This window comes from Ictidomys tridecemlineatus, chromosome 7, assembly GCF_052094955.1.
Source record: "Ictidomys tridecemlineatus isolate mIctTri1 chromosome 7, mIctTri1.hap1, whole genome shotgun sequence".
NCBI classification, from domain to species: Eukaryota; Metazoa; Chordata; class Mammalia; order Rodentia; family Sciuridae; genus Ictidomys; species Ictidomys tridecemlineatus.
In genome coordinates this window covers 181,172,851-181,196,009 of record NC_135483.1, presented here as the reverse complement: position 1 = coordinate 181,196,009, position 23,159 = coordinate 181,172,851, and the positions used below count along the sequence as shown (strand labels likewise).

The window sequence follows — 23,159 nt, the reverse complement described above, 5'->3', positions numbered from 1 at the left end:
CTCATGACACTTTTCCCTTCCATGGCTGAAGGTGAGACTTGCCAAGGGGCTCTTTCCAGGCCCAGGAATCATGACCCCAGGGACCTTGATATTAGGTCCTAGGAGGATCCAAAAATAGGGAGGAAATGAGGACCAAATCCCCCTGGACCTTTCTATCCTGTCACAAACTATTGAAGGATATGAGTCTTCACTTCCTTACAAGTAGGAATTTAAATCCAGTAGTTTCTGTGTTGGAGAATGGACTGCCACCCTATTATTCCTGCTGCTTCTGCATCCACCAACTCTGGAAGCAAGACTTGGGCAAGGCTTTGCTGTGCATTATTAGAGTCTGGGAATGGGGCTGAGCTGGCCCAAAGTTCCCAGGCATGGAGTCACATCATAAGCTTGGGGGGTGGGAGGGAACAAGGGCGATCTGGAGTTGTTTTTGCCATTGCACTTCTCAGCAGCTTTGCATAGCTTACTGTCTGTCTTGCTTTGCTGGAGCTAGGGCTGTGCCATTAAAAGTCAGGTAGTCTCCCTGTTTGTGCTTTCTTTCAGCCTCAGCCTAACACTAGCTGGTGGGAGCCTCCTGCCAGGGCCCTGGGGGAAAATTCAAACTTTGCTAATAGGCACCCCAGGACCCACACTGACGTCAGTATGTGGCGACACTGGCGACGGTGGGCATGGTGGGGGAGGAAGCTTCAATCTTGGGAGCAGGAGATGCCAACCTGCCCTTGCCGCCTCTCCCTGGTGATTCAGGGACACTGTGCCCTTCCCTGGGGAACAGGTTTTAAGCCCAGCTAAGGGCAGGGCCCCTGTTTACTCAGCAGAGCAGACAGGAAGTGGCTGCTGAATACTGCCACACCACACTAGTCTCATTAATTATTAACTATGTGTGAGCTAGGGAAATCAGGGAGATGTGGCCAAAATGGTTGCCAGCTCCACTCCCCTTGCCCCAGGCTGAGGATGGGAGACCAGTTAGGTAGCTGTCTGAAAGCTTCCCCAGGTGTCTCCACCCGGAGGCTCTTGGCCTGGCAAACCGGCTGGGCTACTTTAACTAAGTAACCCACCCCTGGGAGTGAAAGAAGAAAAGAAATAGTTGAGTGTGCTTTTAGGGGTGCTGATCCCAGTTCTTAGCAAAGGCAGAAACTAGCTCAAGTCACAGCTTTAATTTTACGACTAAAACAAGCTAGGGAAAAAACTACCCACATATCAGAAAAGGACACTTGCCTCCTGTTAAATAATACAGAAACACCTTTGCTGACTACACCAATACCTCTTTCCAGGCTGTTCCCTTGGAACTGGCAACCAGACTCTGGGCCCCTTGCATCTCTTCTCTGCCTCTAGACACACTGGGAATAAGATCCACACCAACCTGCTTTCACTTTATTCTCCTGTTTATACATTCTCCTGCTTCCAGATTTGAAAGCAGAACATGATGTGAGCGCAGCAGTCCAGCTCAGAGTTGTGCACCATATTTTCTCTGTTTCACTTTCTCCCCCAGCCTCATCACCGGTGGGGCCCCTTGCCTATGTACTGGGGTAAAAGAGCAGAGAGAGGACTGAGATAATGATCCTCATTCCTGGTACCCAACTGTCAAGGGCAGCCCTGGATAGAAAGGATGAACTTCCAATGAGGGATAAGAGCCTCTTTCCAAGGCACATGGAGCCATCTCAATGTGGCCACTGGTTAGTTCAGATTTGAGTGGTGTGCTGGCCTGGAGCTGGGGGTTGCATTGCCTCCAATTGACTGAGGAGAAGAGGAATGTGAGGGCGTTGCTGCAGGTCCACAGTCATCATGGAGGCCAGCAGCTGTCGAAGTGCTGAAGAATGCCTGTGGAGGGAGGAGGGCAAGGTGAAGGGAGGGCATCTAGCGCCCTTGCTAAGGTCCAACTCAGCTTACCCTGGGGAAGTCTGAAATGCTTGGTGTTCCTCTAAGTGCTCACCTGGGGCTTTGTGGGATGCTGAGTTGGTTCTGCACAGCAAGGGCCACACTGTCACCTTTCTGAAACACCATGTCATAAGGGCCTTCCCCAAACATCATGGCATAAAGCACACAACCTAGGGACTGAGCACAATGTGGTTAGTCCCTGGAAGGGAACTGATGGAAGTGACATCTCCCCTTCTGTGGTGAAAAAAGACTACAAAAGCTAAAAAGAATATTCCAACCTGAGCCAATGGCACTCCCAGGGCCCAGAGAAACTGCCAGTTAGCCAGAGGCCTCTGCAGTCCTTGCTCAGATACTGCCTTCAGCACCGATAACGAGCAGTAACTACCCAGCTCAATGTGAGGGATTATATCACTTCCTGAGCAACTGAGTATAGTATCAGTGACAGTTACCAGGAAGGAAGTTGAGGGGTATGGAGACATACTGTGGTTCCTGGGGCTTCATGCAACAGAAACCAAACACTTTCTACTGCCTCTCCCCACTCCACAGCAGGTACAGAGTTGCACCCCTCCCACCCAGAGTCCCACCCAGTTGCTTCTCACCCAGACATCAGTCCGTTCATCGATGACACAGTGGCTCTGCACAGAGAAGAGCTCCGGGGCCCGGTAGGAGATGGTGCACCGCTGGGCTGCCCAGTCCTGGAACAGTGGTCCCAGAGCTCAAAAGTGGGGCGCAGGCCACAGTAATGTGACTGAATTTGGGCATGCACCACAAGGAATTGGGAATGGGAAACAGGTGGGCAAAGGAACCTGGAGATTTACCTGTAGGGTCAGAGCCTGGCGGGAACCCTCCACTTGGATACATGCTTGATTCATGGAACCCAAGTCCATTAAAACTGGCTGTCCCTCATCTCCAAGCAAGATATTGGTGGGCTTCAGGTCCCTGGAGTGAAGTGAAAATGACCAATAAGCATTCCTGGACAGGAAGACTTGGAATCCCAGGGAGCAAAAATATCAAGGGGGCTTTCCTTGGGAGGAGAGTGGAGACCTCCTGGTTGTCTTAGTGAGGTTCTTCCTCTTAGCTCAGCATGTACCTGGGACCCTCCCACTGACCTGTGGGCATAACCTTTGGTATGAATGGCCTCAAGGCCTCTGCAGATACCCAACAGCAGCCGAAGGATTTGATCCTCAGTCAGGAAGTTGCCTTTGTCTTTCAGCCTTTCTATCTCATTCCACAGCGTACCTCTCTGCAACAAAAGTTTCCTCAGTTGAGATTTTCTGAAGTCTCTGTTCCCTGGGCCTAATCCCTGTCCTGTGTGTCAAAGCCCACCAATCCTTTCATCACACATACCCTGAAACCCACAGTCCCACTTAGACTCCTCTAAACTCCAAATCCAAAGTGGTCAAACCCTGGACATGGCTCCTGTTTCCCAACATGCTTGACTGCTCACAATCTTCAGCAGGTATCTGCTGCAACCCCCTCCATAACCAAGAGACTTTCTGACCTTGAAGAAAGGTAGCAGCAGCCAGGCCTCATGCTTAGCACCCCGCTCTTTCAGACAGTAAGCCACGAGGCGAAGAATGTTGGGGTGGTGGAAGAGGCGATGCATGTCTGCTTCCCGCTGAGCCTCCTCCCGGTCCTGCTGCTCGTGACACAGGATTCGCTTCAGGGCGTAGAAGTGTCCGTCATGTAACCCCTCCACTAGGTCCACATAGCTGAACCCACTGTGGGCCAAAGGGGTCAGTGAAGGACCATGATCATCTCCCACACAGCTTGGACCCAGAGGAATTCCCTTGGGGAGGGGTGCCTCTCTCATTGCATAGAAACCCTCCCAAGATGTGGCTCTAAGAGAAGTGTGAATGAGTTCCTCAGGAGCAGGAACACAAAAATTGTTAAGGTCCTGTGGTCCTAACAATGTTCTGCACATGATAGAAGCTCAACAAATATAAAATAATAGCCAACATGTATATCAAGTTCTTATGAACTGGGTGGGACACCTATATACATTATCTAATTTAATCCTCACAATTACCTCAGTGAGGTATGATAATCATCTCCTTTAGGTAGATGAAGGAACCATGGCTCACCAGGGTCACACAAGGTGGATCTAGAAGGCCTGGGTCCAGAATCCACTTTCTTGACCCATTCAGCTAAGGCTCGGTCAGATGAGGTAGATAGGGATAAAATCCTTGTGCCCCTATCATGTGCAGACCCTATGTAGTCCCTCAGTGACCATAACCCTGGGGGCAAGCTAAGTGATTTTCAAACACTCACCCCTCCCCCAGTTTCTGGATGAAGAGGTAACGCTTATTGTCAATGATGACAGTTCCACGAGAACAGACACACAGGGCGTGTCCCATAATGTCTCAGTCATCCTTCTCAAGGACAGACTTTGGCTGCCAAAAGGTTCGTCCAGAGTGAATGGACTCTTCTAGGTGATGGCCTGGGGGCCCAGCAGATCATGCTGGAAAGAAATCCACCGCAGGTCGCGGGTCCGGCATAATCCAGATGGCCCTGAAGTACAATTGCGGACAGCTCAGGCCCAGGTCTCAGAACTTAGATTCCCGTCTAAAGAAAACAGACCCTGGCGACCGCAGCTCCAGAAGGCTGAGTCGAGTGCCCTAAAGCCTCTGGCCACGCAGCGACTACCAGGTCGCTTCCTCCAACCCCGGCCCACCTTTGGACGGATCCCGCTCCCAAGCTCTTGGGGCCGCAAAGGCAAGGCACAGGGTAGCTCCCGAGGAAGTGCGAGGCTCGGGCCCACCTCCGGCAGAGCCCACCCCGGGCTGCGGAGCCCAGGGTCTGCCAGCCGCGACTTCCCACTGACCTGGCTCGGGCCGGAGAGAAGCACCAGGGACCGGAAGTAACGATTACATCATCAGTCCGCGCCGGAGTAACGGTCCACCGTCTCTTAGCAACTGCTGAGCATCCGGAGGATGTGAGGGCGCGGAGCTGAAAGGCCCCGGGCCGCACAGACCTACGGGCCGACGGGTCCCAGGACCCGGGTGAGGGTTCTCCACTTGGCCTTCAGTAGGGGTCAAGACACAGGCACTTGCGCCAAAGGGGGGCAAAGCTGGGCTCTGCCCGAGGCCCCCAGGACCTCCATCTCCCAATGTCGGAGGTAGGGGGCCTCACACCTCCGCGCGCTGGGGGAGAATGTGGCCTACTATGGTTCAGCCCAGAGAGGGATCCAGGGAGGGGCGGGTGCTGGTGGCCCGGACCCTGGAGTTCTTGTCCTGTCCAACCTTAAGGACTGTGGCATGTGTCCTACTACCCTAGAGTCAGTGATTAAGAGCTCAGACTGGAAGCAGACAGTCAGTTTCTAAATCCAGTCCTAATAGCCTCCTATCTGCATGACCTCTGGCAAATGACAACCTCTCAGATCTTCACTTTTCCCTAGCTGTAGAACAGATGTAATGATACCTAAGGTTAAGTGTATGAACTATGAGGTCAAACTGCATAATCCAATCCCAGTTCTACTAAACTAGTTGTATGACCTTGGATGGGCTACTTATTTCCATCCTCCAGTTTCTTCATCTGTAAAATGAAAATAATTATTTCACGGAGTTGTTTGAGATATAAAGTGCTTAGCCCAATATCTGACACATAGTCCTTAAGTATCAATAAAGAGCAATAATAATCATTGCTTATTACCCTGGTTCTCACACCTCAGGTTTGGAACTGTGAGGCAGAAGGAATAGAAATTCACAAAGTACAAGCCTTGGCACCAAGCAGTTGTTTGTGACATCTCTTGTCTAGACAAGCAGGGGTAAGTTGGAGAGTGCCCTTCCGAAGAAATTATAATGGCTCTATTTGCTCAATGTGGTCTTTTGATGAAACGGGGCTCTCTACGGGAAAGGTCTGTCTTGTAACTTTTGGTTCCCTGCTTCCATATCCCTGGTCACCACGGAGATTTTCCTAATGGGTTCCTTGATTCTGACATCCATTAATCTAGATTTAATTTGTTATATGTCAAGCCCTGAGCCAGACACCGAGGATCCAACGGCAAGACACTCCCGCTCTCAGGGAACTCGGTCCAATAAAGCAGTGCTTCTCAATCTTGAATATGTTTAGGATAGTCTGGGAATCTTGTTAAAATACAAATTCTGATTCTATAGGTCTAAGGTAGGACCTGAGATTCTGCATTTCTAACAAGCTCTCAGGTGATTAAGCTGGTTCGTGAACTGCACTTAGAGTAGTAAGATGTAGAGGATTTTTACAAACTAATAGAATAGTGGGTGGCTGGCTGCAGGCGGGGTACAAAGTCCCGGGTAACCTCCTAGAAACTTGAGGTGGTCTCCGCCCCTTGCTTGCTGAGGTTCCCTCCCAGGAGTCCAACACGTGACGGTCGGACCTACGGATCAGACTAGAGGAGCCCCGAGAGCGTCATGGCTCCCGAGAAGCCGCCCTGCCTTCCCTTCCTGATGCTGCCGCTCCTGACGCTGCTGCTGCAGCAGGTAAGATGAGAGGGTTGACTGACGGATGAAAGTCAACCACCAAGCGGCCAGCAGGGCTAGTTTCATTTTCCTCCGCTTTTGGCTGACGCTGACCCTCACTCCAAACGTCTGCTGAGCACAGGCTTTTCCCCTTTGCAGGCAGACCCTCGGTCGTTCGTAGTGGATCGGGAACGTGGCCTGTTCCTCTTGGACGGGACCCCGTTCCGATATGTGTCTGGCAGCTTGCACTACTTCCGGGTACCGCGGATACTGTGGGCGGACCGGCTTTTCAAGATGCGATTGAGCGGCCTCAACGCCGTACAGTTGTAAGAAATGCTAGCGAGAGCTACTTGGGGGAGGAGGCGGGATTTACTTTTCCTACCGGTTCCTTCGGATGGGTGCTGGCCTGAAGACTGACTCTGGCTGAAAAGAGGCTAGAACTCCCAGACTCCTAAACTAAGGGTGATAAGGGGCGGGCCAGGACCTGCTTCCTAGTGCTGCTGGAGATTCCTGCCCGCCTGAGCCCTTAGTCCTCCCTGGCATCTCCCCATCTCGGGCCCTGTTAACCTTTACTTTCTCAGGTACGTGCCCTGGAACTTTCATGAGCCAGAGCCTGGAGTCTATAACTTTAATGGCAGCCGCGACCTCTTTACCTTTCTGAACGAGGCAGCTATAGCAAACCTGTTGGTCATACTGAGACCAGGACCTTACATCTGTGCAGAGTGGGAGATGGTGAGTTAGTTGGAGGAGGGACAGAACAAAAGCTTTCCATGTGTTTCTAGGCTAGTCCCCTCTGCCCTCACTGTAGGGGCATGCCCAGCATTATATCCAACTCTCTCCTTTCTTACCTTCCCACTACACCCCAGGACAGCAAAACCTACATGCTTTTTTGTCTTTGTTTGTCTCAGGGGGGTCTCCCATCTTGGTTGCTTCGGAATCCTAAAATTAATCTGAGAACCTCAGATCCAGGTGAGTTGAGACAAAAGATTTAACACAGAAAAAAAAAATCAAACAAAAAGGCGGATCATTTGTGTGCCTCAAACAGAAGAGACCATCCTTAACTTGGAGATTATTCATTCAAATATTGTTTCCTTCATGCCCAGCAGGACACTGGAAACTGGCACCAGACAGACCTAGTCCCTGTGCAATAGAGGTTATAACATAGTGGAACAGACAGACCAAAAAACAAACAAACATAAAAACCATTCACCACTTGTAGATAAGGTTATTAGCTATAAACAAGGAATTAAAGACAGTGAGTAACAGAGATTTTCTTATTTGCAGGGTAGTCAGAAAAGGTTTTTCTGAGAAGGGGACATTTTAGTTGACTTGTAGGGAAGGGAAAGCATTGGTCATACAAAGAGCGAGGCAAGAATATTCATGTCTGAGGAAGGTAGATCAGCATGGTGGAGTACAGTGGGGTGAGGGAGATATAAGACATGATATTGAAGATGAGACAGATAATTGGTATAAGTCCTTATAGGACTTCTGTGGGGTTCTTAGTTTATTCTCAGTATATAGTCACGTTAAAAAAAATTAGCAAGGGATATGACATGACTTGATTTTTTTGCTTGTTTGTTGTACCTGGGATTGAACCCAGGGGTGCTTTACCACTGAGCCACATCCTTTTTATTTTTGAGACAGGGCCTCACTAAGTTGCTGGGGCTGAATTCAAACTTGCTATCCTCCTGCCTCAGCCTCCTGAGTTACTGAGATTACAAATGTGTGTCACCAAGCCCAGCAGATCTGATTTGTTTTAACATTACTTAGTCTGGATGTGGAGAATGGATTGAGGGGAGCAAGGGTGGAGAACTCAATGGAGATATTACTGTAGTTAGAACACAGAAGAGAGTTCCTGGATTAAGATGACTGTGGTGGAAATGTAAAGAAAGCAGAATTGAGATACACTGTGGATATAGAAATCCATGCTTGGTTGAAATCCACTTCTTTTGTATCCCATGATATCCACTTATCTGGTCTCTGCCCTTGGTTCCCAAGGCAGTGACCACTCAATCTTACTCTCTTGTTGACAGATTTTGATTGGAATGGGATGGGTGGGGCAGTGTGAGTAGGAATGAAGCATTTGGCCAATTAAAGTGGTGATGCTATTTCCTGACACAGGGAAGGTAGAGAAGACTAGGGGAACAACTTAAGATGCCAGAGAGCTTTATGCCAAACCCAATTGTCTATAAATATATTTAAAATGATAAATTATTAATGAAACACCAACATGCAGTCCATTTTGCTCAAGAAAACCAGCAACTGGCTGGAAATTTGTTTTCCCTTTTCATTTTAAAATACATACCTGCCTTAACCTTCAGAGGATTGATTATATAGAGTTTTGAATTATACTTCAAACAAAAGATAAATATTGAAATAATTAAACATTTTTTATCCAATAAATAAAAAGAAAAGAAATCCAGTGACCACTACATTGTGAAATCCATGATTTCCTCATCCCCTTCACCAATGAGTGGCCCTCAGCACAGCTGGGTTGCTCTGTCCTTTGAAATACACTTATTTTTGGTACTGAGGATTGAACCCAGGGCACTTTACCACTGAGCTACATCCCCAGTCCTTTTTATATTTTGAAACAGGGTTGCTGAGGCTTGCCTCAAACTTGTGATCCTCCTGCCTTGGCCTCCTAACTTGCTGGGATTACAGGTGAATTCTTACTGTATCTCCCATGATACCCACTTATCTGGTCTGTGCCCCTGCTTCCCAAAGCAGTGACCACTTAGTCTTAATCTCTTGCTTGTCCTTTTCTGTTTTCCTTTACTACAAATGCTGTAGTGTACACAGCTATCCTTGGATGCTTTTCTTTTCTCTATTATCATTCCCTAGGTGATTGCATTCTTTTGTATGATGGGATTAAAATCCATCTGATAGCTAATGATCCTGAAATATGTATCTCCATAGCCAGGACCTTTCTCATGATTTTGACACATACATTCAACTGCCTATGTGACGTCTCCATTGAGGCAAATAAAAGGCATAATGATACAATCTCTTGGTGTTGTCTTCCAAACCAGCTCTCTTAGTCTTTTTATTTCAGTTAATGGCAACTCTACTTTCCAACTGAGCAGCATAAACACTGTGTTAAATCCTTCATGCTAGTCTTTCCTCCACATCTCACATTTAATCCATCAGAAAGTCCTGTCAATTTTACCCTCAACAATATTGAATTTAACTACTTTCTCACCACCTCTGCCATTCCCTGGTCCAGAGGATCTCTCCTCAGCTGACTTATCTTATAGCTTCCCAAGTGACTTCCTTTGTTCGCCTTCTCTCCCATATAGTCATTTCTCAATCCAGTGGCCAGTGTGATTCTATTAAAATAGATGTTTAAATACACATCGTGAGATTTCTCTGCTTAACCTCTACAATAAAATTTCATCTCATTCAGAATATAAATCATGTATTTCTTAAAATGATTTACTAGGTCTTATGTAATTGGCCCCAGTCATGTTCTTCATCTGACCCTCTTCTCCTTGTTCATGCTGCCTCAACCTCCCTATCCTCATTGCTGTTCTTCAGACCCACCAGCCTTGGGTTGTGAGGCCTCTGCCTGAGGTCTTCCCTTGATCTCCCTGCTGAAATCACCTCAGCGGTGCTTCCTGGCCACTCTTTAAATTTTAAGTTCTCCCACTCCATTATTTTAGACCTTCTTTCCTGCTTTAGTTCTTGTTCTTGGCACTATATATTCCCTTATTTATTTCCTTAATTTATGGTCTGCCTACATCACTAAAAATTCCAGAAGGGCAGATGTTTTGTCTGTTTTGTTCCTTTATGTATCCTTGGAACAGTGCTTTGTGCATACTCAGCACCCATAAATACTTGTTGAAAATGTGAATGTGATTTAATATATGCTTGGATTAAAATATGCAGTACAAATTTGGCTTCCTTTATATGACACATAAAGTGTAATTAAATGGTTTAAGAATGGAGCAATATCCTCCAAAAGGTCTTTCATTGAATCCACCTTTGAGAGTCCCTGTCTTTTGCTTTGTCCTCAATGATAGGGATGCAACATTGAAGGAACCCTCCAAATAAGGTTCCTATTCACTAGTTGGGAAATTAGCAAGAAACAATCACAGACATAAATGTTCAATCATAATTTGTCAAGTTACTTAGAAGTATGAGATAATGTGAGAGTGTTTTAACAAGAGATCTATCCTGATCTGGGATATCAGAGGCTTTCTTGAGGATATTGATTGCACACACCTGTAATCCCAGCGACTTGAGGGTGGAGTGAGAGCATCAGAAATTTCAAGGCCAGCCTGGGCAACCTAGGAAAACCCTGTCTCAAAAACTTAGAAAGGCTGGGAATATAGTTCATGGTAGAATGAACCTGAGTTCGGTCCCCAGTACCAGAAGAAAAAATATTGAAGCATGAGTTGGAGTTGGTTAGGTAAAGGAGGGTGGAGGAAAAAGTGTCAGGCAGAGGAAACACTATGCATGAAGATCTTCAGGGTGAATCACAAAAATAACAAGCAGGAGTTGAGAATTTTAAGGCACAATGCCTAGTATAATGATCTTCCAATTACCAACTTAAAAAAATCATTTGACTGAAAGGTGCAAGTCAGATGCTCTACATTGTGAATTCCCATGCTACTTCACAGAAATCTCAGGCATAAGTGGATTACATAATAACAGTTCCAGGGGCTGGGGATGTGGCTCAAACAATAGCGTGCTTGCCTGGCATGTGTGCAGCCGGGTTTGAGCCTCAGCACCACATACAAACAAAGATGTTGTGTCCGCCAATAACTAAAATAATAATAATAATAATAGTTCCATACTGTGTATTTAGCCTTTTTCATCCATGTGTTTTTTTTCCTTTTTGTTTTGGTTTAGGGGTACTGGGGATTGAACTCAGGGGCACTCAACCACTGAGCCACATCCCTAGCCCCATTGTATTTTATTTAGAGACAGGGTCTCATTGAGTTGTTTAGCACCTCTTCGTTGCTGAAGCTGGCTTTAAACTCAGGATCCTCCTGTCTCAGCCTCCCGAGCCACTGGGATTACAGGCCTGCACCACCACGCCTGGCTCATCCATGTATTTTTTTTAATATATATATTTTTAGTAGTAGTTGGACACAATACCTTTATTTTATTTATTTTTATGTGGTGTTGATGATCAAACTCAGTGCCTCACATGTGCTAGGTGAGCACTCTACTGCTGAGCCACAACCCCAGCGCCTCATCCATGTATTTTTAAGAAACAATACTCTATACCCATCATGTGCAAGGTCCTGGGTTCAATCCCCAGAACCATGAAAACAAACACATGTACTTTAAAGTTTCTTATGTTTTACTTCCATTGACATGCAAATATGTACGTGCTTAGGGTTGAGAGTTCTAAGAGTCACTACTTCCCAGAGTTTTTTTCAGGGGGCAAGTGGGATGGAACCTGCAGCCTAGAGTAAGGGCAGCACTGAAGTTGTTAGCAGGGATGCTGGGGATGGGGGCCATGGAGATGGTGGTGGCCTCTAATGAGCCGAGTGCCTCTCCTTCCTTTAGACTTCCTTGCTGCAGTGGACTCCTGGTTCAAGGTCTTGCTGCCCAAGATATATCCATTTCTCTACCACAATGGGGGCAACATCATTAGCATTCAGGTACAAGTGGGAAGTTGACTGGGCGAGGGGAAGAAGGTGTAAGGTGTTTTTAACCTTCTCAACCACATAGTTCCCATTTCCCTTTCCCCTGGCAGGTTGAGAATGAATATGGTAGCTACTGGGCCTGCGACTTCAACTACATGAGACACTTGGCTGGGCTCTTCCGTGCGCTACTAGGAGACAAGATCTTGCTCTTCACCACAGATGGGCCTGACGGACTCAAATGTGGCACCCTCAAGGGACTGTTTGCTACTATAGACTTTGGGCCAGGTCTCCTGAACAAGGGTTTGCAGTGGAGTCTAGGGAAGGGGTGCCTTTTCTGTACTGTTCATCTTTTACCCTTGCTTCCTTCCTGCAGCTGACAACATGACCAGAATCTTTGCCCTGCTTCAGAAGTATGAACCCCATGGGCCATTGGTGAGGGACCAGAGGGAAGGGGAATCAAAGCAAGAATCATGGATGGGAATAGGTCCAGCTTGGTTTTCACCTCTTTCATGGCTTTTTCACTTCATATTCTAGGTGAACTCTGAATACTACACAGGCTGGCTGGATTACTGGGGTCAGAATCACTCCACACGGTCCATTGAACCTATAGCTAAAGGACTAGAAAACATGCTCAAGTTGGGAGCCAGTGTGAACATGTAACTGAAGACAATATGAACCTGTTACTGGGAGATGGGGATGAAAGTTAAGATTCAGTGGGTCAGCTTTTACCCCCTCCCCCCAATTCAGGTACATGTTCCATGGAGGCACCAACTTTGGATACTGGAATGGTGAGTACAGATTGTCCCCTGGGTCAGAAATAGGAAGGTAACAAGGAATTAGAATCTAAGGGCTGGATGGACTAGGATGCCTAGAAATTGGATATGCCACCACTGCCCGCTCTGATGGCAAAATTCTCTGCCTGAAGCTCTTTGCTTAGTGCCTATCCTCTGAATGAAAGATATGTTAATTAAATTGGTTCAACCCTAGGTGCTGATGAGAAGGGACGCTTCCTTCCAATAACTACCAGCTATGACTACGATGCACCCATATCTGAAGCAGGGGACACCACACCTAAGCTTTTTGCTCTTCGAAATGTCATTGGCAAGGTGCCCTTTTATTAATCGGGGAGAAGGTCGTGCCCAAATTATAATGGGATCCTCCTATAAACTGGTGGTGGTTTTCTGGGCCACAGAGCTGAGTGTCCCATGGAAGCATTTCCCAATCACTCAAATGGTACCACTTGAGTTACACATGAGTGAACATTATAGTGTCTAAATTAGAGTCTTTATGACCAAAGCCCTTCCCTGGGTCCCAGGTTAGGAACCTTGCTCTAGGTTCTTGGAATAGGGGCTGTTTTTGTGGTTTTCCTATGGCTCCTGAGAGAATTTGGGCTCAGTTCCAGGAAGTTCCCTTGGGACCTTTACCTCCCCCCAGCCACAAGATGATGCTTGGACCTTTAACTATGCACCTGGTAAGTTCCTCCCGTCTTTTCTGATTCTATACCTTTACTTTCTAAATATCTACCTTATCCTGTCCTTGATCCAGAAACCTCCCTCTTATTCTGATTCTCGCCTCTTATTTTAACAGGATGGGGATTTGCTGGGTTTCCTAGATTTTCTGTGCCCCCAGGGGCCTATCCATTCAGTCATGCCATTGACCTTTGAGGCTGTGAAGCAGGTAAGACATATATCTACATCTGGTGGGAACCACAAACTCTCACCAGCTATAGTGAAAAGTTCCTCCTAGCTACAATTTCCCTTTAATGTCCTTTCTTATCTCAATTTATCTTAAACTCATTCTTCCATATCCAGGACCATGGCTATATGCTGTACCGGACCTATCTTTCTTATTCCATTTTTGAGCCAACACCATTATGGGTGCCAAATAATGGAGTCCATGACCGTGCCTATGTGATGATGGATGGGGTGAGAAACTAATTCCAGGTTAACTTGTGAGATCCAATTTCCCCCTTTCCCCAGCACTCTATAGCTTTAAGTTTTCATCTTTACCCTTTCCTACTGCCTGCTCACATCTATAGAGGATACAGAATTATGGGATGAGGAAGAACTTGATTAAGGATAGAGTTCCAGAATGGTGGTGGGTAATTCACAGTTGGCTACATTTTCCTTACTCTTCAAATAAGTGTTCTAATGTGGTTCTCTATGCAGTGGCCAAGAATTAAATGCTGAGCCCTTCCTTTCATAGATCCTGTCTCTTATCCACAGGTAATCCAGGGTGTTCTGGAAAGAAATACGGATAACAAACTATATTTGATGGGGAAAGTAGGGACCAAACTGGATATCTTGCTAGAGAACATGGGAAGGCTCAGTTTTGGGTCTAACCACAGTGACTTCAAGGTGAGTTAGTTTTGCTTCCCTGTCTATCCCAGTACACTTATTGACCAACTCCTCTGGAATGACCAGAGTCTAACGGAAGGTAAGGTACAGCCAGGTCTTTAAGAGTCAGAGAAATAGTGGCTTGTGGGGACCTGAATATGGCCACCAATTACATCCTAGAATTTGATTAGGGACAGTAAATAAATTTACAGGCTTAGTAAATAATGACTTTTCCTTTGCCTCCCACAGGGCTTGTTAGAGCCACCAATTCTGGGGCAAACAATCCTTACCCAGTGGATGATTTTCCCTCTGAAAGTAGATCATTTTGTAAAGTGGTGGTATACATTCAAGTTGCCAAAAAGACCACAGCCTAAAGATCCTTCCGGCCCCACCTTCTACTCCACAATGTTTCCAATTTTAGGCTCAGCTGGGGACACATTTCTCTATCTACCTGGATGGACAAAGGTATTGCTAATGGTGGTTGTTGGCGGAGGATGTCTTTCCCAATATCACCGAACCAGACCCTAAAGAAAAATTATGAAAAGAGGGGGAGCAGAAATTATTATTTTGATGAGAAACCCCAAAGAGGATGATTCTATCCCTTGGAGAGCTAATCTTTGCTTTTCTCACTCTCTTATTGCCCCACAGGGCCAAGTCTGGATCAATGGGTTTAATTTGGGCCGGTACTGGACAAAGTTGGGGCCACAACACACCCTCTACGTGCCAAGACCCCTGCTGTTACCTAGGGGAGCTGTCAACACAATCACCTTGCTGGAGCTAGAAAATGTCCCTTTACAGCCCCAAATCCAGTTCTTGGATAGGCCTATCCTTAACAGCACTGTACATAGGATACTTTCCCTCTCACCTGATGTACAAAATGACACTGAACTAATGGAGTTAAGTGGGCACTGAAAGAAAGATAACCCTTGGACCTGGGACATGGAGTGGGCAGAATCCTTTGGTGCTGGCCATGGTAACCAAAGGCCAGAAGGCCTCTGAATGTAAGTACAAGTACAGTTTTCTTGCCAAACTTTTTATTAAAATTCCAGAGACAGTACCAGCTCCATACACTTCTGTGACCCTATCTTTGCCCTGGTTCCTGAGTATCCCTCACCCTATTCTTCCAAATACTCTGTGGCTTCATGGGGAAGAAGAAACCTAGGGCTGGAGTCAATATGCCCTCTCAGGGCCTACATTTGGCCCAGGTGAAGCTGTAGGAGGTCAGGAAGAGGGCTTCCCAGCCCGACGGCGATGGTCCTGGAGGCAACGTGTGGAGCAGAAACTGAAGTCAAGGTAATGAAAGGGAATGAGGCCTTGGAGGGAAGTCCCACAACTCCAGCAGCGTCTGAACAAGAGGAAGAAAAATGGCAGGACAGGTTCCCCAGAAACTTTCCACTCCAAGCTTTTTGCAACTCTCAAAGGTTCCCAGAGTATCTCAAATCCCCTCAGCAACCCCTCTGAAAACCATGTAGACCATCATTCCACTTGCCCCAAATAGTCCCCACAACATTAGAGTCCACTCTGACTCAAACCCTAGCCCCATACCGAGCATTGATAACTCCAGAGTTAGGGATTGGAGGAGCAGGGGCTCCCAATTGGGCAGCAAATCGGCGCTCTGCAGCCAGAGCTCTCTGAAAAACACAAAGTCACATTGCCAACAAGAGCTGCACTATGGGGAGTGGGTGAGAGCTCTAGGGAAGTCTCACTATGGAAGAGCCTGGCCTCACCTTCTCTCTGTCACTGAGGGCAGCAAACCTCCATTGCTCTTCTTGCTCTCGCTCTTCCTGCTCTCGCTGCTTCCGCTGCTGTTCCTCCCGTTGCCGCCGGGCTGCCTTCTGCTCCCTTTTCCGTGTGGCCTGCCGTGCCTCCATTTCTGGTGTCAGTGGCCCTGGTACCTGGGGGATTTTCCAGAAGATATTAAGTAAGACCCACAAAAGCTATCCTTGGTTAAAAGTGCAAAGGAGTAGAAAGGACCTGGCTAGGACCTATGACACCTTCCCACTCTGCATCTCCTTCTTCTAGCTGACCTGAGCCTTCTTGTAATCATAGGCATCCGGATTCTTCTCCATGAATCTTCGGAACTCATTACGTGTTGATCTGTCAGCTGCTACCATATAAGGTGGGCGGGCCTGGGAGTCCCTGCGTACAAAAAAAAAACACAAAATGGGTTCAACTTGCCTTCTGTCTTTCTCAATATCACCCAACCAGACTCTAAGGTTATATTGTCAACTAAAGAATGCAACATGAGCCACCAAATTATCTTCTCTATATCCAAAATGGCTCAGAGTGGAGACACTTACTGCACAGTGGGGTTGCAACCTGCCTCCAGCAGCAAATGAACCACTGAGCTTCTTCCAGCTGCAGCTGCTGCATGCAGGAGAGTGAAGCCACCAGAGCCCAAGGGGGCATTGAGTAAGGACCTAACTCTAGGGTCTGTAGGCTCAGCAGCTAACTGGAGCTTCAGCATTCCAATGTCTCCAGCTCGGCAAGCAGCTAGAAGCACATTCCATAGCTCTGGCTGATCAGGGGTCTTGGCCTTATCCACCAAAGGCTTCAAGGGGGCTTCAACTGTCTGGTCTGACAGAGAGAAGGGCTCATTTTCTTGAGGTTTCTGGAGAAGAGTTGTATGTGCCCCAGTTTCCTGGTCTCGACTTCTCTCTTTATTCCGTTTTCTTCTTCTCCGCTTAGGCAATACTTCAAACTCTCGAAGATCCAGTGTCTCCCGAGTTAATTCCACTAGCTCCAATTCTACCCGGGAGCCATCTTCTCCCTCTGACCCTGAACCTAGGGAGAAATATGACAGGTTAGATCCATCTAAGGAATAAACAGAGAGTGAGCTGGTTCAGATGTATTTATGTCTATAAAGAAAAATGAAATTTCTATCTTGTCCCGGAACTATTCCTATGAGCAGTCCTAGGATTGTGCATAGAAGAAAACATGGCAGCAATCCTTGCCCCAAACCAGCAGCATCCAGCCAGGCAGACAAATAATGTGAGACTTGTGCAACACACTGAAATATCTACTCCATGATAAGATTTTCTAAGTACCAGGGATATATATCCATGAACAAAAGAGATAACATGAGATCTGGAAAAGTCAAGTAAAAATGCCACAGTGATTGCTATGACACACCTTACTTTATACAGATACTGGGGTGTATGTGGATAGGTATATGTGGTGTAAAAACCCATCTATGGGTCAATTAAAAGTGATTTTGCCACTGTATTTCAAAGACAGACACACAAATAGACTTGATAAATGCCAGATGGTGCCTATACCCTGGTTGGATAATTCCTCCATCTTCCCTAGTGCCTCATTTTCATCACTGGGGACCTTTCTTCTTTCTTCCTTAGCAGCCTTCTTCCTCTCCTCTTTCACAGTCTTCCAGTATATCCGAGGTGAGTACAATCTGATTGTCTCCTGAGGGTTGTCTTCTGCCATAAAACACAAAATCTTTCTCAAACTTAGTTGAAGAAAAGCCAGCCCAGGTTTCTCAGTGAAAATATTCCTGGGCTATAGTTCCAGGGTTAGAAAAATCCTCTGGATGCCCACAAGAGAATCAAGGTTTGAGCTGTAGAGTACTGAAAGGTCTAAGAAGCCTAAAGATTGGAACTGGAGGCTTACCATAGACATGCACGGTGGTCAGCTTAAGAAACACACGCTGGACCTCATGGAATGTGGGTCTGCGGGTGGTGAGGGGGATAACCCAAAGTCGGGGATCCTCCCTCTGCAGAGGTGCCCCATGGCCTCCAAAGAAGAAGGAACGGCCAGAACGGGGGACACGCAGCAGGATTGTCTCAGCCTCCTCAAGTGCTTTGGCCCAGGCTGGCCCTGCCAGCAGGTCCCGAACATCCTAGAGAAGAGAGTAACTCCACTTGGCATATATTCACTTACTATTTTTAAATCTTCATCCAAAGATTTAAAAAGGAGGAAGAACTAAGGTTCCTAGAGACCCTTATTCTATTTTGTCTACCCAGAAATAATGAAAACTGGAAGGATATGAGAATCCCAAACCTCTCTACTGTAACATTTAGCAAGTTGAAACGAGAAGCAAAAAGAGTGATTAGTGGACCAACAAATCTGGGAGATCTAAACTCACTGTATACAGTGTGGCTTCATTGTAGCGCCTCAGATTGGCTCCAGCAGAGCGTGTTGGCCCACCCTGGGCATCTCGAAGACCTTGGGCTGTGCCCCGCTTGGCCCGCACGGTGTAGCGGTGAAAGGTTTTGTGTATCATTACTTCTTTTCTGTAGACAGCACAGACTCAGTACTGGAGAATAGCTGGTGCTCCCAGGTTAGCAGGATCCATTCCAGCCTTGCCCCATACAGCACCCTCACCCTTGAAAAATGGCACCAGCAAAGTGCCCAGCTGCAGCCAGGAGCACCACGCAGCATCTGGGACCTCTATTTTGCAGGTTCTGTAACAGCAGTTCTGCCTCTTCTGGGGGAACCTGCATGATATATGAAGCAGAACATAGTTTTATTCATCAAGGACAAGAAACCAAATGCTAATGCTAAGTGCTTCACAATAAATTATTACCTCATTTATTACAACCACCCTGAGCCTTGTTTCCATTTTATAAAGAAGGACATCTGAAGTTTGGAGAGGTAGTGGTAGATATACCATTTGGATAAGTGGTATATCCACAATTCAAACAGACTGATCTGTTTCTAAACTGAATTCTATAATACTTGACCCTAGCACAATTCAGGCCAGTTTCAACTAAAGACTGCTGTCCATGTGATACCCAAGCCCAAAAAGAAGGATGGGAAGAAGTGATACATTAACCAGCTAAGGAGAAAACTAAGCTGAGCATATAAAAAGTTGTGGTTGACCACACAACTTGTGCAGACACTTGCCTTGTGAGGGCCTAGAACACAGCGGTAGGCATAAAGAAATTGGCCATGGGCATTTTGGAAAAGAACTCGATGGGCATGGAAGCCTGGGGATTGGTTGGGCTTCTCAAATTCAGCCCTCTCCTTGCTCAGTGTCTGCAAGTCCTCTTCGCTATCTGAATCTTCTGATCCTGAGATGCTGGAAAGATCTCCTAAAGACAGACAACATGGGACATAAAAGTTTGGTACCCCATTTCTAACCTTTCTACAAACTCCTTATGGCCTTCTTACACCCCATGTCCTGCTCCCACCAGGTATCACCTGTGGAGCTCTGCTTTTCAAAGTCCAGGGCAGACAGGAGAGGCTTGTTCTTGAGACGTTGCTTTAGGTTAAAGCGATGCCAGTCAAGCTTATAATGTTCTCTCTGGTACAAAGGCAAAACGGGAGGCAGGTGGTAGAACATGGCCCAGCCTGGCCCTATGTACTAGCCAAGACCGCTCATGGAACTCCAGAAGTGGGACCAGGTAACACCAACTGCTTTAGTGGTAAAGCACAGACCTTTAATAACTTAAGGCAAATCAAATGTCTACCACCACAGCCCCCACCCCACCCCCACCTCTATTTTTGTTCCTAACATCCAGCCCTATATCCTGGCTTTTTACCTGTTCCTGGTGGTTCTGGAAGGTCTGGTCACAGGATGAACAAAATAATTTCTCTGAAATATCCAGAGGACCATGGAGTCCTTTTCTTTCTGGGCTTGTTCTCTCTCCTGAACCTAAATAAGGGAAGGGTAATTGAACTTCTAAGGGGCTCAAATTCACAATGCCTGGATTTAGTCAATATCTGATATCCCAACAGTAAGACACAAAAGAAAGAGATGGGCACACGCCTGTAATCCCAGCAGCTTGGGAGCCTGAGACAAGAGGATTCATAGCCAGCCTCAGCAACTTGACAAGGCCCTGAGCAACTCAGCAAGACCCTGTCTCAAAATAAAATGTAAAAGAAGGCTAGGGATGTGACTCAGTGGTAACACCACCCCCCGCCCCCCCTTCAATCCCTAGTACAAAAAAAAAAAGATGGTATGACTTTGCCTTCAAAATATTTACAATCTAATAATCATGAAATCAGTTTATACAATCAATAGTCTTCTAAAAAATTCATTAAAATAAATATGTCAAATGTTGTATTTAAAATAGCCAAAGGGATTATTTTACAGGAATTCTGTAGAAAATAATCTGTGGTAATGTTAAAATTTCCTCTTTTTTCTTTTTGTTTTAGGTGCTGGGAATTAAACCCAGGGCCTTGTACATGCTAAATTCATGCTCTATCGCTGAGCTACACTCCTAGCCCTTGAATTTTTTTTTCATTTTATTTCATTAACTGCTACATACTGCATGTTACATAACACTGCAGAACGTTCTAGAAAGGGTAAATGGCCATAAGTTATTATTAAGAAAAATGTTCCCTTAATATTCTCCAAACTTTTTGACACATAGTGATAATTCTGGATTCACACCTATCTCTTTTTTCATCAAACACCACTGATATGGATTAACAGGCAACCCCTTTTTTTCTTGCTCCTGCTAGTGAACTTGTGGATGCACTCTCAGTTGCCACTCCCCGGAAGAACAAATATGCACCCATAAAGACAAGTCCAGGGAGAATCTCAAACCACATCTCCACAAAGTTAACTAAACCAAAACACTATTACCAGGTCCCTTAAAAGTGACTGGGCTTCAGCTCATATCCCCATAAATCCTAGAATTATTATCGCTGTTGTTGTTGTTATTTTGTAGTACTGGGTGTGCATTCATGCTAGGCCAGCACTCTGTCACTGAGCTACAACCAGGCCTTAATAACTTAAACTTACTTTTAAGTGTACAAAAGCCACTCCCCTGCTGGGTCCTGTGATCAATGCCTGTAATCTCAGCAGCTTGGGAGACTGGGGAGGGAGGATTGCAAGTTCAAAGCCAGCCTCAGCAATTTACTGAAACTGTAAGCAACTTAGCAAGACCCTTTCTCTAAACAAAATATTAAAAAGGGCTGGGGACGTGGCTCACAGGTTGAGCACCCTGAGTTCAATCCCTGGTGCAAAAAAAATAATAACAGTCACTCCCTAAGTGCCACTTTTGAAGATTACAGTTCAATTAAAAGGGAAGTTATTCTAAAGAGAAGTGTAATAAAACACATAGCCAAAGACAAACTACAATTATATGAAACCGACAATAAATTGTTTAATATTTAGCACAAAGGGATGATTTTGAAGCCAGATTTAAAGATAGGTAGTTAGTGTAATTAGGTAAATCGGATCTAATATCTAATATGGAGTAAAATGGAGAATGAAGGCCATATTGAGAATGGAGTCCAGGAAAAGGGGAATTGAAAATGTCCCCAAGGCCCAGAGCCCATACCAAGGAAATGATAATGAAGCAGCTCCCAGCAAAATGTGGAGATGCTAGTCCAAAAGTCCTTCCAGCCCAAATTACTCCTTCCTCCCACCTGTCCCCCAACCTTTGGGCCTTCCCCACCTACATTCCATCACTGCAAGATAAAAGAAATAAGGCCCACCTGTCCCCCACCCTTTGGGCCTTCCCCACCTACATTCCATCACTGCAAGATAACAGAACTAAGGACCTGGAATTCGAGAAAGCTGAGAGAAGACCTCCCCCTCCCATGGATTCCACCTCTTGGGTCCCCTTCTTCCTCCGGGTATTAGTCTTTTCTGCTGTCCTTAATCAAGCTTCTACTTTATAAACTTGCCTCCGAGTGCTTCTCTGGTGTTATACTTCAGCATTCCGGGAAGCAAGGACTTGTCACTGGTAAAGGGCGGTAACACTTTGGAGTTCAGTACAATTTGGAATACATCTAAGTATTTTGAAGTGTTTTCAAGGCAGTGGTGTTAAATGTGACCAAACATATGCAACAGTTAAAGTCTTGTTTGGAGAAAACTTAGGGGCCTGTGATGGAAATTACCCCGAGACTAGAGTTTTAAGAAAAACTGTATCCAGTAAAAAGAGTCACCGTGTACTCCTAAACTGAGAAATACGATTAAGAAAGTGTTCCTGGGCTGGGGATATGGCTCAAGTGGTAATGCACTCGCCTGGCGTGCACGGGGCGCTGGGTTCGATCCGCAGCACCACATAAAAAAATAAAGATAATGTGTCCACCGAAAACAAAAAAATAAAAAAGTACTAAAAAAATTCTCTTTCTCCTCTCTCTCTGTTAAGAAAGATAGAAAGACTTCCTAACACTCCGAAGAGCCCTGTGACGTTCCACATGTTTCTACCCCAAACTTTTCGGGATACCTGGACAGGAAGTAGCCAGAGCCCCGGCCAGAGCTTCCCCGGGAGCGTGGCTCACCAGGCTCAGGCCCCGAAGGACTGGAGCATCCGCGCTGAGGTCAAAGAGGGAGACCGACGCCGGAGCTGGAACCGAAGTCGCAGCTGGAGCTGGCGACATGGCTGAACAGGAATTACTTAGAAGCAGCTCCTGGAGCAGAAAAGGGAGTATGGGGGGAGGGTTGTATTAAGAAACTGAACTCCCCAGAAACCACTGCCATATCTCATGCCTGAATTGGCCTTCTCTATGGCGCAAGGCCCATAGATTCTCAACCTGCTAGAGGATACAGCTCGGCAGTAAATACATGGCCCTGGTCTGTTTCCTCAAACCCCTAGCCTCGGGCCGCAGGGGTGAAATGGGGGAGCGTCCAGCTCCAAATCGAATTTAAGAGTTAAAATCACTAAGATTGCCTAACCGACCGCTCTTTTGTTACTCAAACGACGAGTTCCAGCCATGACTGAGTCGCGTAATCTTGTCCCCACCTTCAGAAGCTGCACCAAATGTCTCAAGAGCCCCGCAACAGCACAGCCACCTTTTGAAAGTCGGATTTCTGCAACACCACAAGAGTCCCGTCACTACGGATCAGCGAAAAGGACAAACATCCCCGCCCGCCCCGGAGTCCCTCCCTACGTAGAGCGCACTATTGGTCCTCTGACTTCCAAGACCCTCCTGGTGTCCTTCGTCCCGCCCCTGGACTCGAGAATTGGCCGATGTGTCTCCTCCCCCCATGTTCATTGGCCAATTAG

The 23,159-nt window shown here is 46.5% G+C and overlaps 3 protein-coding genes across 17 annotated transcripts; 1 reads left to right on the top strand and 2 right to left on the bottom strand.

Annotated features, from left to right (window-relative positions):
* Positions 1 to 1,338: 1,338 nt before the first annotated feature.
* On the bottom strand, positions 1,339 to 4,827 carry Stk16 (serine/threonine kinase 16). Of its 4 annotated transcripts, none has more exons than XM_005330502.5 (8): positions 4,694 to 4,827; positions 4,141 to 4,380; positions 3,371 to 3,590; positions 2,979 to 3,112; positions 2,688 to 2,808; positions 2,469 to 2,564; positions 1,925 to 2,046; positions 1,339 to 1,812 (listed from the first exon to the last, which is right to left on the bottom strand). In XM_005330502.5, the coding sequence occupies exons 2-8, from the start codon at positions 4,224 to 4,226 to the stop codon at positions 1,674 to 1,676; spliced, it is 918 nt and encodes a 305-aa protein (XP_005330559.1). In that variant the 5' UTR covers positions 4,227 to 4,380; positions 4,694 to 4,827; the 3' UTR covers positions 1,339 to 1,673. The 4 variants fall into 4 exon arrangements, with proteins under 4 accessions (XP_005330559.1, XP_005330560.1, XP_077874177.1 ...); XM_005330503.5 differs by lacking the exon at positions 4,694 to 4,827 and adding an exon at positions 4,544 to 4,687; XM_078018051.1 differs by lacking the exon at positions 1,925 to 2,046.
* Glb1l (galactosidase beta 1 like) lies at positions 4,744 to 15,295 on the top strand. 4 transcript variants are annotated; one of them, XM_005330497.5, is made up of 18 exons: positions 4,744 to 4,871; positions 5,540 to 5,635; positions 6,197 to 6,323; positions 6,462 to 6,628; positions 6,884 to 7,034; positions 7,211 to 7,271; positions 11,823 to 11,917; positions 12,013 to 12,187; positions 12,276 to 12,334; positions 12,437 to 12,558; positions 12,650 to 12,690; positions 12,890 to 13,008; positions 13,299 to 13,373; positions 13,490 to 13,579; positions 13,714 to 13,827; positions 14,128 to 14,259; positions 14,488 to 14,703; positions 14,887 to 15,295. In XM_005330497.5, exons 3-18 carry the CDS (start codon positions 6,255 to 6,257, stop codon positions 15,148 to 15,150), a joined length of 1,950 nt encoding a protein of 649 aa, XP_005330554.1. In that variant the 5' UTR covers positions 4,744 to 4,871; positions 5,540 to 5,635; positions 6,197 to 6,254; the 3' UTR covers positions 15,151 to 15,295. The 4 variants fall into 4 exon arrangements, with proteins under 4 accessions (XP_005330554.1, XP_021585643.1, XP_021585642.1 ...); XM_021729968.3 differs by having other exon boundaries at positions 6,185 to 6,323; XM_021729967.3 differs by having other exon boundaries at positions 4,832 to 4,987.
* Ankzf1 (ankyrin repeat and zinc finger peptidyl tRNA hydrolase 1) lies at positions 15,256 to 23,034 on the bottom strand. 9 transcript variants are annotated; one of them, XM_005330498.5, is made up of 14 exons: positions 22,896 to 23,034; positions 22,380 to 22,563; positions 19,737 to 19,849; positions 19,396 to 19,498; positions 19,099 to 19,286; positions 18,577 to 18,689; positions 18,338 to 18,485; positions 17,863 to 18,091; positions 17,517 to 17,672; positions 16,539 to 17,022; positions 16,266 to 16,377; positions 15,966 to 16,133; positions 15,784 to 15,869; positions 15,256 to 15,583 (listed from the first exon to the last, which is right to left on the bottom strand). In XM_005330498.5, the coding sequence occupies exons 2-14, from the start codon at positions 22,531 to 22,533 to the stop codon at positions 15,460 to 15,462; spliced, it is 2,178 nt and encodes a 725-aa protein (XP_005330555.1). In that variant the 5' UTR covers positions 22,534 to 22,563; positions 22,896 to 23,034; the 3' UTR covers positions 15,256 to 15,459. The 9 variants fall into 9 exon arrangements, with proteins under 9 accessions (XP_005330555.1, XP_021585639.1, XP_040123804.1 ...); XM_021729964.3 differs by having other exon boundaries at positions 22,946 to 22,986; XM_040267870.2 differs by lacking the exon at positions 22,896 to 23,034 and adding an exon at positions 21,835 to 21,890 and having other exon boundaries at positions 22,435 to 22,565.
* Between the last annotated feature and the right edge of the window lie 125 nt (positions 23,035 to 23,159).

Coding starts and splice junctions, on each gene's coding strand:
- Glb1l (XM_005330497.5), top strand. CDS start 6,255: ATGGCTCCCGAGAAGCCGCCCTGCCTTCCCTTCCTGATGCTGCCGCTC. Junction 7,035..7,210: donor TCTGTGCAGAGTGGGAGATG/GTGAGTTAGTTG, acceptor TGTTTGTCTCAG/GGGGGTCTCCCATCTTGGTT. Junction 12,691..12,889: donor CAACTTTGGATACTGGAATG/GTGAGTACAGAT, acceptor GTTCAACCCTAG/GTGCTGATGAGAAGGGACGC.
- Ankzf1 (XM_005330498.5), bottom strand. CDS start 22,533: ATGTCGCCAGCTCCAGCTGCGACTTCGGTTCCAGCTCCGGCGTCGGTC. Junction 19,850..22,379: donor TCTGGCTACTTCCTGTCCAG/GTATCCCGAAAA, acceptor TCCCTTATTTAG/GTTCAGGAGAGAGAACAAGC. Junction 15,584..15,783: donor TCTGGAGTTATCAATGCTCG/GTATGGGGCTAG, acceptor CCTCTTGTTCAG/ACGCTGCTGGAGTTGTGGGA.
- Stk16 (XM_005330502.5), bottom strand. CDS start 4,226: ATGGGACACGCCCTGTGTGTCTGTTCTCGTGGAACTGTCATCATTGAC. Junction 3,113..3,370: donor TGCTGCTACCTTTCTTCAAG/GTCAGAAAGTCT, acceptor CTTTTGTTGCAG/AGAGGTACGCTGTGGAATGA. Junction 2,809..2,978: donor ACCAAAGGTTATGCCCACAG/GTCAGTGGGAGG, acceptor ACTTCACTCCAG/GGACCTGAAGCCCACCAATA.